Here is a 17,805-nt window from a genome sequence, read left to right as displayed (position 1 = left end):
AGTACCGAAGCCACCACCGCTAAAGTGCCCGCTACACCGACACTTGGGCAACCCATTAAGAGGAATCCTTAACGTGTATTGCTAATTTAATAATAATAATACAATTAAATTGTATTAATTAATAATTTAATAACTCAGTTTCATTATTTTTTTGAACGATGATTTTCTTGTATTTAGGCTACTACACTCTTCAAATTTGGAGAGCTCTGATGTCCCACTATGGCCAGACTATGTTGTCTTAACCGGGTCCACACTGGTTTCAGATTTTGGCTTGGGGGTTCCCCTAAGAAACCATGTCACTGATTGCCACTTGACAGCCGTTGTGCCACCATAAGAGTAGAACTCTCTGACGTAACACACGGTGGGACGAAAACCAGGTTGAGCTCAGGATTCAACCTGTCAACCTTTGTACAAGGCATAACTCAAATCCCGCATTACTAATATCCACCCAAATATGACACAAGTGAAATTCAAACTTGAGTCTCTATTAGAAAATCCAATTCTCCTACAACTAGACCATAAACTAGGAGGTATCTATTGAATCAAAGGCTTATAGCTATATTGGTGGAACCATAAGTGGGGGATATCCAAATCCACTCAAATCCTTCATTAGTATGTTTTAGGTTTTCTCAAAATGAAATTATGTTTTTTAAAATTTTATAAAGTTTTTAATTTTAATTCAAATTACTAAGCTTTATTGGTGGGACCAAAGGCTTATAGTCTGATAATATAAGATGTTTGTTAAGATGGAGTCTCACCGATGGGGATTCAACTTATGTAGTTGATAAAGGCGTAGTAATAATTTGTCGTTCAAAAAAGGTGAAAAAAAAGGTCACATTTATGGATATCCATTGAATCTTTACTCTTTACGGATGAGACTAGCTAGATTGGTATTATCCTTTATAGCTACGGTCTATATTAATGTGTGCATGCGCTTCTTTCCTCTGATTTTACAATCTCCATCTGACGTTCATCCTCACAAATGTCTTCATCCTATCTCCTTTTCTAGTCATCTTTGTAAGAGATGGTTGTGTTGGAGATGATTCCAAACACATGCCGTCGAAAATGTTTTTAGTTATATGTTTTTAAAGTTACGTATCTAGATCTTAAAGCCCATACTTTTAGAAGGTACCACTAATCTTCTATTCTTATATAATCTAGAGTTGTATTTTTTTATAAAAAAAAATGTTATGTATTTTCAAATTTATGTATATAGCTCTTAAATCTAAAAACCATTATTTTAGAGGTACAATTAATCTTTTTATTCTTATATGACGTCATTATTTTGTTCGGCGAAAATTAACAAAATTGCAATTTCTTTTTATTTTAAACACCAATTAGTAAAAATAACAACCAGCTTAAAGAATTTTATGAATAAATTTTGTAAAGTATAAGTTACATTATAAAATCACATTAAAAGGAAGCAACCTTTACTAGAAAAGTTAAAAAGGCATTATGCATCGCAGATCCAAAAATATTCCTCGTTAAGAAAAGAAAATATTTAAAATATTCTTAAAAGTAATTAAAAAGCTATCGACTTATTTTGCTATTTAAATTTATTTTTATAATATATAACGAATTTCTTTAATTATTTGAATTACTATTGGTACTAAATATTAATGCTATATTAACTTTATTGTATTGATGAACATCATAAGTTATACAACATATATTTATATTAAAACTAATTTTTTACCCCGTATTACAGGTACTGTTTTACATTACTTGTTTTTTAATATTTATATACCTTTTTGAGTTTAATTTTATTTATTTTAAGGAAATTTATAATATATTTAGATTTTGATGATAAAAGGGTTTCATAAATAACAAAGATGCTATAACCCAGTTTAAAAGTTATATGAGTTTGGTGAGAACCAAAACCCATTTGTTTTTACTATAAAATTGTTTCTTAATTATAAATAATATCTTTTAAAAAAATCATATAATAATATTTAGTATATCCTATTTTATAGGATTTTCACATCAATTATTTGGTGAGAATAATTTTTAATTTAATGAGATGTTATAACTCGTTTAAGGAATATATAGGTTTGGTAAAACTCATACCCGTGAATTCGGGTCAAATGCATGAGAAGTCTCCATTTAAAAATCAAGCAAATCTGGTGACTCCAAAAAAGGGGGAGTGACCACATCGCGACACGTAGGATTTTTATGTCTTCGTATATATAGATTATAGATGTATGTTAGTAGTTTGTTATATAATTAGGGCCGTAAATGAACCGGACGTTCGGACGTGTTTTTTGCGAGAAGTTTGTATAATAAATGAATCGGACATGAACAAAAAAAATTCCTTTCGGCAAGCTTAACGGACGGACATGGACAGAGACTGCGTTCATTTAATAGTGTTGAACGTTCGTTAACGTCAGTCCAATAACGTACGTTCGTTAGGTCTGTTTATGTCCATCCGTTCGGTAATGTATAACATTTTTAATTAATTAATATGATTTTATTTATTTGGTCTACCATATATATTACACATCCCTTATAGCCTCATATATAAACCAAGTGAAAAGTAAAACGAACCCTAATCATTTATGCTCTTTGTTCATTCCAATCGATAATGTATGTTTGTCCATTAATGTTCAGTAGTGTCAGTTAGTGTCCATCAGTCCATTAGTGTCCTTGTGTTCGTTTATCCATTACTGTCCATTAGGGTCCGTTGGTGTTCGTCTGTCTGTTAGTGTCAGTTTACAATATTAACAAACCGACCGGACAAACTTATTTCGTTAGTGGATGGACATTAACACGAACTTTCTTTTGGTAGAGTGTTCATGAGCCACTCGCTTGTCTGACAAAAGCTCAACGGGCAAACAAGGACAAGATTTCGTCCGGTTCATTTCGATCCGTTTACGGCCCTATATGTAATGAACACACCGATTGATATACTGATGGCAATTTTACGTCTAACGATCTCATACGGAGACTTTGAAAGAAAAAAAAGTTCAGGTTTTCATCTAAGTTAATACTTTATCAATATGTATTAAATTTATCAACTCATTTTTTCCCTCTCCAAGCCGTGCTTGCATTTTTCATTGCACACGACTTTCCCTCTGTATACATCTAAAACTCAACTCTTTCATTAGACAAGAAAAGATTGAATACTCAGTTGAGTTAATCCTTACTATATACTACAGCAACATTTCAGAATAGAAAAAAAATCCCTTTTTTTAGCTTTTCATTTCATTATTGAATTCTTTATTAGTATTAGAATATTTAGTGATCAAATTTTTATTTACAACGTTTCATAACGCATGATTGGTCAAATCATTGATACAAACAATATCCAAATACCAAATCCGCCTTCTAGATAACATTCGCGAAATAGAAGAAACTCTTGGAAATGTCAAGGAAAAAACTTCTTCAATTCAAATGAAATTCAATTAAATTAAGTAAATAAAAACTAAGGATAGGATAGTGATTTCTATATCATTTTGGATATCTTTTCTATACTACGTTTTTTTTATTTCGTGTTTAAGGACTCACAGTGTATTCTCTATCTTTTTATTTTATCGAGTGCCAAAGATATAAAAACAAAATCATAATAATAATAATAAATAAAGTATAATTTATTTGAATAAAACTAGAATTAATAAGATGTATAGTGTTGTGGGTGTTTGTGTTTGTGTTGGTTTTTGGTTGTTTATAAAAGTTTATAGTTTGGAAGAAATAAGATGTATAGTGTTATTAAAATCTAAACATAATTTAAAGATAAAGAAACATTTTAGCTAAGTTATCTAAATACGCAAATAGATATTTGATGCGAACACATTAATTTTTTTTAACTAAGTTATGATACCCATAAATAAATTTTGTGGAGTTTCTTTTACCTATCGAGTAGATGGCATATTACCTTAATGTTACTAAGCTTGATTCAAGTTTTTATCATTGTTATAGTATTATTAATAATAACAAGAGAAACCATTATAGTCAAATTTATCACATCCCATCCCAAATGGTCGTCAACATTAACAACTTTCTCTCTTAACATCTTTATTGGACCCGACATGACTATTGTTCGGGTCCAACAATCACTCCTCTTTCTTCCTCCACCTCCCATGCCATCTTCTTTTTTAGTTTTTATCCTTAGTTTTTAGATATAGAGTAAGCCTTTTATATTGTTTACATATTTCTCATTAGACATTTGATTTTGATTTTCTTTTCTTAACGCTCTTTATTTAATTTTTGATGGTTTAAACTTTATTGTAAAAGCTTTTGAGTTGCCTAAATTATAATTTAAAAGTTTTTGGTAGAAGACGGTAATTTTGTGCTGATCACTTTCTTGTTCACTGAGTCGGATGTTCAGTTATTCATAATTGTTGTAAAAAAACAAACAAAGCAAAAAAAACATGTTATTCACCTTCAACAAGTTAGAAGTTCAAGCTTTAAAGGGCTAGAAGTTTCAAAGTTGTGACTCATAAACATCTAACGTTTTTGCTAACCATATAAAGACTTGCCACTTCATCTAATGTCGAAGATCAATATTGAAGACATTGACGTGATCAAGACAAGACGTGTACAACATGTGACCTGTGAGGTGTTATAGACGTACCAAAAAAGAAAATATAGATTTTATATAACTATATGAGTTATTATAAATTGATTTTCATTTTTTTTCATCTTTATATTCATTCACCAACCGAATTTAATAAAGATAAACTATATATCAAAAGTACGCAGCAAATTACTTGAAATTGGGCATGAACACGCTTAAACACAATAAATAAGTTATTTATTCATTTATTCGTAATTTGTTCACGTTATAAAATATATTCTGGTTACGTTTATAAAAAAAATAGCTAAGCAACCTCTAAAAGAACATCTTAGTATATTTTAGTAAGTTTTTGAAACCAGATTTGGAAGGATAAACTAATGGAAAAAGTAGGAGTAATACTTAGGTTGCCTCTAAGCGAAGCCAATGTCACCCCCAGTTAATTGGTGGCCCTTTGACAAATTTTATAGTTTGTTACTTCAATACTTCAACATAAACAGCTTTTGCCTGAAGTAACGTACAATTAAGAAAGTAAGAATAGGAGTTTTCTGTTTTAAACTAGTAAAATATATAATTGACATATTGGTCAAAGTCAATATCTTTTGATCATTATAAAATTGAAGTTATTTCAATCTTACCACACAACCACATCTAGGAACCAACACTGCAAACAGAACAGATTAAATCAACTTAAAAAAGTTACAACTCAACAAGTAACATGTATAAAACGCCTAGCGTCGTAACTTTTGTTGCCCGTTTGGATTCTTTATCGATATACACTACCTTTTAATAAACTATATTGATTGCAAATATAATAAAATCATAAGAGTCCATGGAACACGTGTAGCGACTAGCGAGTCAACGCAATCTCACACATCCACAAAGTGAAGTCTAGGTGTATAGAGATCGCTATTGGATATGTGTGAGCCAGGGGCCGGCTCCAAGAATCCTCAAAACGTTTTGGGCCCGAGCAAGTAATAAAACTACGGGACAAGTGATATAGATTTTTGTGTATTATTTAGATTTGGTTTAATAGTTTAAATAATTATTGGCTTTTGTGGGACAATCTTTTAAAGAAAGAAAAAGAAGTATAAGACACATAAAAAATATGTTGTGTTGTTTTTAAGACTTTAACTTAGTGACTTTGTAGTCATATTTCCTTACAATGGTTTTTCCAACTGAATTAAGGAAACTTTGATGTATGTCAACTAGATGTATAATCTAAACATATTATTTTAAAATATATAATTTATAAAAAGATAAAAGACTTGGGCCCTTCGAAAGCCCGGGCCCGGATCCGTAGCCTTGTCCTCCTTTGGGCCGGGCCTGGTGTGAATCTTCTGGTCCATGTAAAGTCATTTAATTGTCATTTTTGTATGTTATTTAAAATTTGGATTTTAGGCTTTCTTTTTATATGAGGTAGTTGGCTATAAGAATAACTTGATGTAGATGTTATGGCATTTTTTTAGTGATTATTATTTAAACAAAATAATCTTATAGTTGAAAGTTACACTGTAAACAAATAAAAACTAAAGTAGCCTCAAATCCAATATTTAAGAAAGTTATTATGGAATAAATAATATATATTTGTTTGAAAACTATAATAATTTAGGTTGATCCTAGGAAGTAGAACATACTTTGCACTTCCCTAAATCAGCCCCGGCAAGAAGAGGCCTTCCTAGAGATAAATTGTGTGTTTAATTTCATAAAATATAATGATGTTATAGAGTGACTTATAACATAGAATAAAAAAAGTAGAGATTCCAATTTATATATAAATCTTGCATTACACAACTATTGTAGATAATCGACTATATAATCACCTACCCTATTGTAAATCTCTGTTCTGTTGAGTTAACAAATCATTTTGTACAAATGTATTATAAAGTTTCTTATGAATAATTTACAATCAAGTGATTAAAAATAGGTAATGATGCACACATTTTATAATAACGTGTCTTAAAAATTGTGAATTTATAGCAATACAAATTTGATGCATTGTTGTAAGGCTGTGTGTTATCGTTGAAGTCAGGCTCTGAATTTATCCAATGATATTGTGTCATGCAGTACTGATTGAATGTTGACTGGACACTCACTGAAGCCGCATGAGCCTGTTGTGGTTAGGGAGAAAGGTGGTTTTCAACGAATTTTCTGATTTTTTTTGAAAACTAAAAACAAGAATATAAATTAAAAGATAATTCTGTATAATAGATAAATATTATATACTAGTTCTAGAAGAAAAAATCTCAAACATATATAAATTATTATAGATTATATAACCCAAGTTTTATAAAATAATAACTCAAACATTATAAATTAGGGATTACTATATATAATAGTAACCAAGTTTAAATTGTTCAAATTAAGTCACTCATAAATTAATTTTTTTTTCAATCAAGTCACTAAAGTTTCTTTTATGTTCCAATCATATATACTTTACCTAGATAGCATGTTATCTAGTTTTTTTGTTTTTTCAAATAGTTAGACATTGCTTAATATATTTAAAAATTAAAAAACCAGTAACAATTGAGGAAAATTATTTATAAATTGCGAAAAAAATTGCAAACAAAAAAAAATCTGAAAAATTGCAAAATATACTAGACCCGAGAGTCAAACTAAAAGTTTAAACCAAATATTTTGATAATTTGATAAAAATGATATGTTTACTTTCAACGACACTACATGATGACTCGTGTAAATAACATCATATTACATCATATCATTATCATATTATATCATGTTTCTTCTTCTTCTTCTAAATATTATTATTGCTTTTATTATTACTGTTAATACTATTATCATCATCATTATTATTACTAGACTGTTCACGGTTTAGTTTAAAACCGTCTAATCAATCATTGGTTTGATTCACATCTCGGTCAAAGGTAACTATTCTCGATTTTCTTTTGATTGTTTAATGGTTTTTTGTGGCTGGTTTTAAAAAAATTTAAACTGTAATGAATGGTTTAGTCCAGGTTAATCTAGCTTCAGACCAGTCAAAAACCTAATTTAACCAAGTTACCAAAACCAAAAGTTAAAAATCTTATACAGTTATAATTTTCAATAAAAACAATACATGTACATTCAACCAAACTATTGCCTTTTGGTTATTGTCGGTCCTAACTAACGAATTGGTCATTGATGGTCTCAACCAACCACCATCACTTAAGCACCATTAACTGATTCCGACGATGATTCTAGGGTTCCGACAACTTCAATAATTGGGTACCAGAAAAAGGTTCCTAAATGTATGATACAAAGTTACCATGATGTTTGAGACAAAATTGTTGAGTTTTCGGGAAAAAAACGTGTGTTTTCCGGCGACCTGAAACTAACTACGTTAGAATTCTGTTAGTCGCGGACCATTAGAAACAAATACTTTAAAAGTTGGAACCGCCAACAACAAATCCGTTAGTTAAGACCCACAGTAACAAAAAGACGATAGTTAAGACCGATAAAAACCAATTCTTCTGTAAATATTAAAATCATATCATATCAACATTCACGTTACATTTTTCACACTATATAATCAAAACATGTCTCCTTTGCAAATTCCAAAAACTATAGTGCTCAAGTAGATAAAAAAAACAAACCTTATGCCGATTAAAAGTTAGGGTTTTACAGGCAGCCGGTAAGGGTTTATGCGGCATTGCTCCGTCAGGCTTTCGCCCATTGCGGAAAATTCCCCACTGCTGCCCAGATCGATGCAGTAGCTCTTCAAGGCGGTTAACATCGAATCCGAATCGATAAATGAATCTACAACCAACTCATGTTGTAAAACGGTAATTTGTTTGATTTAATTATGTTAGTTTACTTAATAAGTTAGGTTAATTGTTTGTGTTGTTTGTAGTGATAATAATCGGTTAATTGTAATGATGCATCAGCGGGAAGTTAAATACCTGAAATTGCAAATGAAGTTTAACAAAGTCGAAAAAGGTCGGAACGCGCTCAAGCAGGCGATCGAGATTTTAGAGCAAGGGTTTAATAGGGTTAAGAATGAAACCCTCACATTTAAGAATGGTAAGAGCATGTCATTTGTGGACTTGTTTTTAGTTTAAATGTCTATATAAATGCATAATTATGCAATGTATGTGTGTTTGTGTTTCGTACAATAGGTACACGAATCCCTTTTTCCACGAAATCACATCCCAACATCTCGGAATCGTCAATACATATCCAATTAATCATTGGTTCACCGAAAAAAATAGTTTTGGATCGTTAATCGATCAATTTTTTTTTACTTTTTTTCACGAAAACCGTTTTGAGTGTTTTCCCCATTTTAGGTTTTTTGCTGAGCGTTTTAGTATTTTTGCCTTGGTCTCGCGTACCTGTTGTACATTAAGACATTATTGTACAGTATCTCGACCCTATATATGTGTGTGTGTGTGTGTGTGTGTGTGTGACATTGAAGGGACAAAGGGAACATAGCATTTTGATTTTCTAGGATTTAATGTAGGGGTGTGCGTGGTGCGGTTTTAGGCTAAAACCAAACTAAAAACCAAAACTTCGGTTTTTGGAGATTTTGAAACCGTTTGCTTTTGGTTTTTTTGGTTTTGGTTTCGGTTTGGTTTTGGTATTTGCCATTTGAGCATGAAGATTTTAGGCCGAAGAAAAGTTAGCAAAAAATAATGAATTTAGGTATAAATAATTTTGTTAATTGTAAAATAATAGACTACTATAAAATATAAATTTGATCAAAAATATTGGAGTTAAATATTTATTAAATTCTTATAAATTACTTAATATAAAATATAAAAAAAACAAAAATGTAGGAATTCGGTTCGGTTCGGTTTTTTTGGTTTTTTTTACATGCAAAACCAAAACCGAACCGTTAGTGCGGTTTTTACAAAAACATAAAACCAAACCGTCGGTTTTTGTTTCGGATCGGTTTTTTCGGTTTCTTGCACACCCCTAGTTTAATGAGCAGATATTAGGATCATATAGCTGATTTGAAATGAATAACTTAGGTTTATAATTATAGCAATATCCTTACCCATGGACCAATCTAACTAATATCATATGATCTCATTCATAGTTGTCAATAGCTCTTGTAGCGAATAACGTAGCGTAGCGCAGCGCTAAGTGGTATGTAGCGACATAATAGCGGGAAATAACAACTATCTATCGCTATGTAGCGTATAGGTAGGTTTTCGCCGTTGATCATTTTCGCTATGAACAACTACGATCTCATTTTAATCACTCGAATCAATGACTGAATACTGTTCATATAGAGAATTACAGCATCTACTCTTAAAACTTATTATGAAAGATAAGTAGATAACTATACAATATAACGTTGATAAATATTATTTTGAACATTGTATTGTTTTCAGCTTATGAAGAAGAGAAACTGCAGACTGAAAGTGAACGGAAGGAAAAAGAAAAAGAATTAGCTGCACAAGTTTCAATGGAGCATGAAATATCTGCCTTGAAGGCTGAGATTTATCATTGAGTCAAAAACAAGGATCAGTATCTGAAAATGCGAATGAAGAACTTATACTTCTTAAACAACGTGTTTCTGACAAAGAAAAGGAGATAAGTTGTCTACAAGAAGGAAAGAAAAGAACCATGGCTGACAAAAGCAGGACCGAGCAAGAATTAAATAATTTTAAAACTCAGTTGCATCATGTAGACACTGAAAAGAAAAGGCTAATGCAGGATCTGCAGAAAGAGAGAAAATGAGCTGATGAAATGTTGAAAACTGCAAAAACGAAGCAGGCGGACGTTGAAGATCTCAAGACTGAGAAAAATAATAACGTTTTGGAAACAGAAATAGGTCGGCTCAAAGAGCTTCTTGACAACGAAAGAAAACGAGCAGATTGCGAGGCAAAAAAAGCCGAAACCGAGAAGAAAACCGCTCACAAAGTACAAAGTAGAGTGGATGAACAAAGAAAGCTAGTTGAAGCTGAAAGGAAAAAATATGAGGAATTTGCACATCAGTTGCAAAAGTTAAAGTGTGAGGCGGATGAAGCAAAGTCAAAGTTGGTTTCAGAGGGCTTAAAGTTTAAAGATGCGAACAAGAAGTTTGCAGAAATGAAAAAGAAAGCCGAAGAACAACAAAAGATTGCAGAAATGAGTACAAAACATGCTTTGGAGGAGAAACAAAATGATGTTCGTCTTCAACAGCAGTTAAGTTAGACGAGTGTCAAAACAAGTAGAAAATCTGAAAAAAGAAATGGAAAATTATGAAACAAGTATGAAAAACCGTGGGCAAGTAAAACAGAAGACAAATTTAGATATGGATAAAGAAACAGAGAATAGAAAGGATGCAGAAATGTATAAACTTCAGGCCACGAAAGAAAAAGCCCGTGCTGATAAGTTAGTGAAGCAACTAGAAGATACCAAGAAGCGGATTAATAACGAACAAAAAGTCACCCAGGATCTTGTTTCTTCCAAAAATTCAACTGATACCATGAATGTAAGTTTTGCTGAAACGAAACTTTTAAAGAAAAAATTGAAGTTTGAAAAGATAAGAGTAAAGCTTCTCGATCAAGTAGCCAAGCTTGAAAAGAAGTGTAGAAAAACAGTTGAAGAAGAACTTAATCGACTGAAGCTTGAGTTTTCTTTGTTTTCTAGTCGTGTAGGACTTTGTGGCTATTTTGACCTCAACAATGTAGGTAAATCTTGCCTCGAAAAGGTTTGTTTTTTTCTTTGTGCACTTTATTTTTCAGTCATTGCAAAATCTTGATAAAACCATTTTTTGTTTGACAGAATGAGAGTGTGAATTTGAAGAGGCAATGTATGCAGGCTGGAAGTGGAAAAGAACATGCAAAGATTACAAAACCGTCTGAATATTTGAAACCGAATTTAGATACTTCTGCACCATCTCTTCCTCTATCTGGGACTTGTACCGAGTCCACCGCAGGTACTGCTTCTAAAATGGAGCCTCGTGTAACTGGAAAAAAATAGACAGTTTTGCCCTTGTTTCAAGCAGGTCATCTTTTTCTGATCGACATTTGCCTTTGCCTATTTCTCGGTTGTCTAGTGCAAATGCTGAGGTGGCGGATCATAATGTTAAAAGCCCTTATAAAGTGAGAAATAAAGATGGAAACACCAAGAAGCGAAAGCGGCTTCTTAATGCAACTGAATCAGTTGGAAATGCAAAAATTGCAAAGAACAATGACAAACCATTGCTTATTGAGTATAATAAAGAAAAAATAATTGTGAACGAAGGACTTGAGAATTTTAAGAAAATGTTTGATGGTGACTGCATGAAGTTGCTTAGTTGGATAGTGAAGTCTAGGAAGAAAGATACCGTGCTGCAATCGAAAGGCCTCTTTCACCTACTCCTCCAACCATTGAGTTTGAAAGCAGTCTGTCTGAGATCCCTGTCATCACAACAGAATCTTGGTCCATTGTTGTTTTTTCGGAGATCAGAAACACTGGGAGTCTTTCTAAGATACTTCACATGACAAAATCTTTCGGTAGTGAATTGCGCGCGTATTCTCTGAGTGATTTACTGGTACAGAGGTAGGGTACTGAAAAGACCCAAATACCATTAAGTAACACCCGCGGGTCAACTGAGAACCTACCACAAGTCACCCGCGGGGCATATGAATCATTCGCAGAATCATTTGAGGAAGAAACACCCTCGTACAACATGCGGAAGCATCCTGGCACCCTCAGGAAGGAATGTTCTTCCGCGTTAATGTCCGTGAGGTATTGCCCCCGGACAGCTGTCAGCAGTCAAGTACCTTCCAGAAGATTTGCTAAGACGCTTTCTTGAGCAATACGTGATCTCTCAACCAATTAGTAAAGGACACCTGGCAAGGCCGTTATAACCGTGCACATGGCCAGTGTTGTCTATCAACCTATATCAAAAGGGCGCGTGTCCAGGTGGTTATACACGCACATGCAACGTATAAGCCAAACCTATCAAAAGAAGACACGTGTCCAGGTGGTTTTTCGAGAGCATCTTCTAAAGGACAGCTGCCCAATCATCATTCCCACACTCTTCGGCCATAAATACCCTCTCAATCATCATGAGATATTCATCACCATCACTACCACTGTACTCTCTCAATTTACTTAAGTGTTTATCTCTGTCAGAACAGTACTTATTCTCACGCCGGAGGGTGGTTACGGGAAGACCCCTCACCTTGTCATTCCTGTAGCGAGCTCACGGTGTCTGTTTTGCAGGTTCACGTCACTGGACTTTGGGGAATTGTGTTCATATCGTATTGGCAGTTAACAATATCCTATCCTGTTGACTCATTGGATCTAAGACCCGAACCCGGGGAGTAGATCCGTGTTTCTTCATTGGCGCCATCCGTGTTTTTGTTAGAACAACAATTTTTTGTTTTCGAGTAACATATGAGCCAAATTCCTAAAGGGCTGACGGGGACCTTAGAACAGAATCCACGTGTTACTAATTTAGAAACACGTGAAGGAGCAACGTCGTTGTTTGCTCAGAACCTTGTTCCTTGCGAGCAGGAGGATGTTGTTACACCCGGAGGTTTTACCTTGGGTGGTTCATCAACTCGGAGACATCTTAAGCCACTAGCAGACGTTACTCCAGTAGGTACGAGAAATTTGGGAACACCACCCGGACCCACTCCTAACGATCTAGGAGGGATCACAACTCCGAGAGGTTCCAATTTGGGGGATCTTGGGCATAATCGCCGGAATCATCCAGAATTGGACCTCGAAGAAAATTTCGGTGAGAACTCGTGCAGCAAGTCATAGATCTGGAGGACTCTTGTCCCCAGATGAATGGCTACGTGTTCAGCAGGAAAACCTGGCCGCTGAATACGAACGAAGGGTGCGGAATGAGCGCTTTCATGCTCGTACGCTGAGTTATGACGAACCTCCCAGGATATCTATTTCTCCTCCGATAAGGGTAGTCATATTCAGTATAGTCATTCAAGGGCACAAAATGTGAACGAACTGCGAAGGTTGCGTCATCTTCCTCGTAATAACATGCGCGTTCCATCTTACGAGGAAGAGTTGGACGATCATGATTCAACATACCGCCCCGAAGACAATTATTACAGTGGAGACAGTCGGCTTCCGTCTTACGGAGGGGTTAGACGTCCGCGTCCACCTGTTCGCAATGCAGAGTACTACAACGACACTGAACATGATTTTTCAAAACCGTATCGCCCAGAATCGTTCGCTGAGAAGTCAAAATTCATTTCGAGCATTGCGACAACCCCGTTCCCGATAAACGCAAAAATCCCGACATCTGTTGGGACATATAACAGGATGACGGATCCCAGTGATCACCTATTGAGGTTTGAAGCAGTTGGAGGAGTCAGTGGTTGGACTCTTCCATACTGGTGTCATATGTTCGCACTGACATTTACGGGAGCTGCACGAGAATGGTTCGAGAAATTACCATGCGGACATATCAAGAGCTGGAAAGACTTTGTAGCAAAGTTCTCTCAGCACTTTAGTCAGCAAAAGAAACACACTCGTGACCCATCTGAGATACTCGACGTAGTAAGGAGAAATAATGAATCCATTGAGGATTTCATCACTCGTTTCAACAACGAGAGCCTCAATATCGGAGGAGTCAGTGAAGACATGTTGAGGGGAGCATTCCGGAAGAACGTAAATAGTGACGCCTTGATCCGTACCCTAACGGGGAGAGACGGAATGCCTAAATCTTGGGACGAAATTATGACGTCAGCTAAGCTATTTGCGAGAACCGAGAAGACCTTGGGATCCAGCAGTCACAAGCAACCACTAAAAATCAAGTTTCAAACTCCAAGACCAAACCGACAAGCCAAAGGGCCAATCTGGTCAAGACTGCAGCCAAGTACGGAAGCGCCAAAGCAATTTGATGCAAGATACCTTATTGGTAACAAGAACAAGCAGAGCTTCTCAGCTCGATTTTCAAAGAGCTAGACTCCTTTGTCCAAGTCTCCCGCAGAAATTCTCACCATGGAGAATTTGACTTTCCACAAACCGCAGCCAATACCAAGGAAGTCATTTCTTGATAAGAACAAACACTGCTCGTATCACGAGGACATTGGGCACAACACAAACGAGTGTGTAGCCCTAAAAAACGAAATCGAAACAACAGTGAATAATGGAAAACGAAATCGTATCACGAGGACATTATTCCCGCTGAAATCGGGATCCCGTCCACACGAGTTCTGTTAATTGATGATAATGACCACGAACTCATGATGAATCTCGATTTACTTGAAGAAAGACGTGAACTAGCATCGATCCGCGAGCATAATTATAAGCGACAGCTTCAGAAATACTACAACTCGCGGGTCAAAAATGCGAGTTTGATGCGGGAGACTTTGTCTTCCGCAACAACGAGGCTTCCGGCCAGGAACCTCTGGGCAAGTTAGCTCCAACTTGGGACGGACCTTATATAATCAAGCAAGTATTGTCTAAAGGTGCCTACAAGTTAGAGAAAATAGATGGGACTGAGATCCCCAGAACTTGGAATGGGGCTCAGCTGAAAAGATGTTACATTTAGCACAAGTATTTTTCTTTTTTGGCATGTGTGCCCTAATAGACTAGTAAGTCATGTGATTTCCTTTATTTTAAGAAGGCTTATGCCAAATCTATGAAAAATATTGTACTAGTACCATGTTATTTGGATAAATTGTAATCTTTTATTGACAAAAACGAAGATCCGGGTAGAACTTATATTATGGTACATAAGACAAAGTGCACCGGAATGAAACAAGACTTCTTATTAATAAGTCAAAAAAGATTACAAGCAAAAGAAATTGTTTACAACAAGTTATGTACATCTACGGGGCAACATCTTCGCTTTCCGTAGTATTATTGGCTTCTTCCTCCTCTTCCTCGTCAAGATCTAACAACTCTTTTAGTTGATCTATGGCATCCTCCTTATCCGCAAGTTCCGATATGTGATCGGAAAGTGAAAACCTAAGATTATCAAAATCTTTATACTTCTCGATAAGGATAGAAGCAGTGTCTTTGCCGGCCAGGGCATGCTCTTCTGGGAGTTTACATTCAGAAGAAAACTTATAGCCTTCTTCAAATCCCATTTGCCGGCCAGCTTGCTTGGAAGCCCGGAGAAGTACCACGACACAATTTCCAAGATCATCACTATTCCGGATGTCAATAATAACCTGATAAAACAATTAAGGCATGAATAAGTACGAGTAAACATGACCGTTAGCATCAAATATAAGACTGAGAACCTTGGGAATTGCTGTCGTTAACAGCCATTTCTTGTCCGTATTGGCCCGGACAAGCACCATCTTATGGCTAGCACATTCGACGGCCTGGTTCCGGTTTTTGGCATTAAGATCGGCCAAGCGCGTGTCTTTGGCCGCCGAGTCAGCCTGAAAGAGTCTTAATCAACTCAGCTTGCTCATCTAACTACTTTTGGAGAGCATCCTTGGCCTCCTCGGAGGACTTGAAAGCTTGATAACTCTGCTCGGCGTCAGTCAAAGCCTCGAAGGTTTCCTTCTTGGCATTAAGCAGCTCAAGATCCTTGTCATCTAGCTCTTTATTAATCGCCAACCAATCTCGGGCTATCTCCTGATTGGTCGAGAAAGCATTCGCCATATGATAGGAATTGGAGTTCAACAAATACTGGCGAATGCGTCGCCTTTGTCTCTCCTTCTCAGCGGGAGGGAGGCTCTCCTGAAGGTATTCATAACAAAGATCGACGTCATTAAACGTCGAATCCTCTCGCAACGTCCAACACAGACGATGCGGGGCAGGTTCCCCCTCATGCGTAGACCGGGAAGTCTGACCCTTATAAGGGAACATGTTGTCACCCCCTGATCCCGGAAATAATGAACGTTATAGTTCGGAGACATCCGGAGGGTGTCAGATTCGTTGCCCCCCTTCTCCATATCCTATAAAGGAGAAGTATCCATCAGATTGATTGGGTTTTGGATCGTGTTCTTTGGCGAGAAAGGTGGAGTGGGAAGCTTTGGAGCTTCCGAACTCTTCAAACCTGAAACATCCTCAGACAAATCTTTCAGGGAAACTGAGAAAGATAATCGAAATTAATCAGAGACAAATCAAACACAAAATATCAAAAGACTGATAAACTTACCCATGGAAACATCTTGGGTGTCAAGTTCTTGAAGGCGAGTCCCCAAATCCAGGACTTTGGTTTTTTCCTTCTTCTTCTTCTTCTTCTTCTTCTTCTTTTTTGACGGAGCAGCATCGGAATTCCGGCAGCTTTTGAAGCGCCCGCCTCTGTAATCTAGGGTTCGCCCTAAACGGATTGAGGACCACTTGCCTCACCTATTGATGGATTGGTAGTGGTCTTCAAATCTTGCTTGCGGGTCAAACCTACAGTTGAAGGTGAAGGGTTAGTAGCACCAATTGACAACCCTCCTTCACAGAGTGACGACTCCTCGCTAGACGAAAGAAGAACTATCACTCCGCTAGAGGTAACGATAGTTACAGGGCGGGGTTGAGGAATACCTTCGCATTTTGTGACCAACTCCTCACCTTGGGCATACATCGCCTTGGAGACAAGAGGCTCCGGAGTGAGGGTAGCGGAGAAAAGAAAGTTATTTTTCGTGCGATCCAAGAACGGCACATCATGTCGTGTAATGGGGCGGCGTACCATTATGCCACCCATTTTGTCCCCAAGTGTGGAGAAGATCGTTCCCTCACCTGCAATAGAAGGAATGTCAAACAACATAAACCGGGAACCTAGAATGGTACAAGTAATAACTTACTTCCATCGGAATTCTCATAGTAAGGCTCCAAAGAGGGAAATGGCCACAAGCGGCTCATCTTGGCGTACACCATCGACCCTTCATGAATGGAACGCATGGGTGTCGGAGTCTTGGTTAAAGAAAAAAACCAAGCACAGCCCTCATATTCAGAAGCAACAACTTCTGGTACCTTTTCCTTTGGCTTTCGGTGAGTCATGGTGAATGGGATAACATCCTCCCGGATCCAGAAAAACTTGGACTTCCACCCATGAATGTTGCGAATCCATTCAAAGCCAATAGATCCTTTTCCGGTGGTAGCAAAACCGTACCAACCTTCACGATAAGTCATCTTGTAGAACACGGCAAACATGCCGACGGAGGGGTCATAGTTGTGTGCTTGACAACCGAACTCGAAATGTCGAATTCTAAGCATCCCAAAAGGATGAATCTGAGACAAATGAATCCCATACGCCGTCAGGTGCGATTGCACGAACTTGGTCACAGTAAATCGGAAGTTCTCGGTGGTAAAATGGTCCAAGTAAACGGTCATCTTCTTTACCGGAGGTGCCGTTGCAAGGACTCCTTTTGACGGACGTCCGGCTTCCCATTCCGAAGGGAAACCGTAAACATTTTTAACGTTGTCAAAGTCCTTTTCCTTGATTTCGCATCCAACTT

General features: G+C 36.3%; 1 protein-coding gene and 1 long non-coding RNA gene across 4 annotated transcripts; both read left to right on the top strand.

Moving 5' to 3' along the window:
• Window positions 1–8,212: 8,212 nt before the first annotated feature.
• LOC143624230 (uncharacterized) lies at window positions 8,213–10,336 on the top strand. Its single transcript, XR_013152066.1, has 3 exons — window positions 8,213–8,292; window positions 8,395–8,530; window positions 9,844–10,336. It is a non-coding gene; the product is annotated as an uncharacterized LOC143624230 (long non-coding RNA).
• Window positions 10,337–10,572: 236 nt separating this feature from the next.
• Window positions 10,573–11,656, top strand: LOC143624229 (uncharacterized). 3 transcript variants are annotated; one of them, XM_077094948.1, is made up of 3 exons: window positions 10,573–11,147; window positions 11,258–11,375; window positions 11,445–11,656. In XM_077094948.1, exons 1-3 carry the CDS (start codon window positions 10,686–10,688, stop codon window positions 11,543–11,545), a joined length of 681 nt encoding a protein of 226 aa, XP_076951063.1. In that variant the 5' UTR covers window positions 10,573–10,685; the 3' UTR covers window positions 11,546–11,656. The 3 variants fall into 3 exon arrangements, with proteins under 3 accessions (XP_076951063.1, XP_076951064.1, XP_076951062.1); XM_077094949.1 differs by having other exon boundaries at window positions 10,575–11,147; window positions 11,222–11,375; window positions 11,496–11,656; XM_077094947.1 differs by having other exon boundaries at window positions 10,575–11,147; window positions 11,222–11,375.
• Window positions 11,657–17,805: the final 6,149 nt, after the last annotated feature.

This window comes from Bidens hawaiensis, unplaced genomic scaffold (genome assembly GCF_021521415.1).
Source record: "Bidens hawaiensis isolate Kalapana, Puna unplaced genomic scaffold, B.hawaiensis_p1.1 tig00003698_1, whole genome shotgun sequence".
Lineage (NCBI taxonomy): Eukaryota > Viridiplantae > Streptophyta > Magnoliopsida > Asterales > Asteraceae > Bidens > Bidens hawaiensis.
The sequence above is the reverse complement of the archived record's forward strand: the minus strand, read 5'-3'. Positions and strand labels throughout refer to the sequence as shown.

Coding starts and splice junctions, on each gene's coding strand:
- LOC143624229 (XM_077094947.1), top strand. CDS start 10,686: ATGGAAAATTATGAAACAAGTATGAAAAACCGTGGGCAAGTAAAACAG. Junction 11,148..11,221: donor GTAAATCTTGCCTCGAAAAG/GTTTGTTTTTTT, acceptor TTTGTTTGACAG/AATGAGAGTGTGAATTTGAA. Junction 11,376..11,444: donor TTGTACCGAGTCCACCGCAG/GTACTGCTTCTA, acceptor TGTTTCAAGCAG/GTCATCTTTTTCTGATCGAC.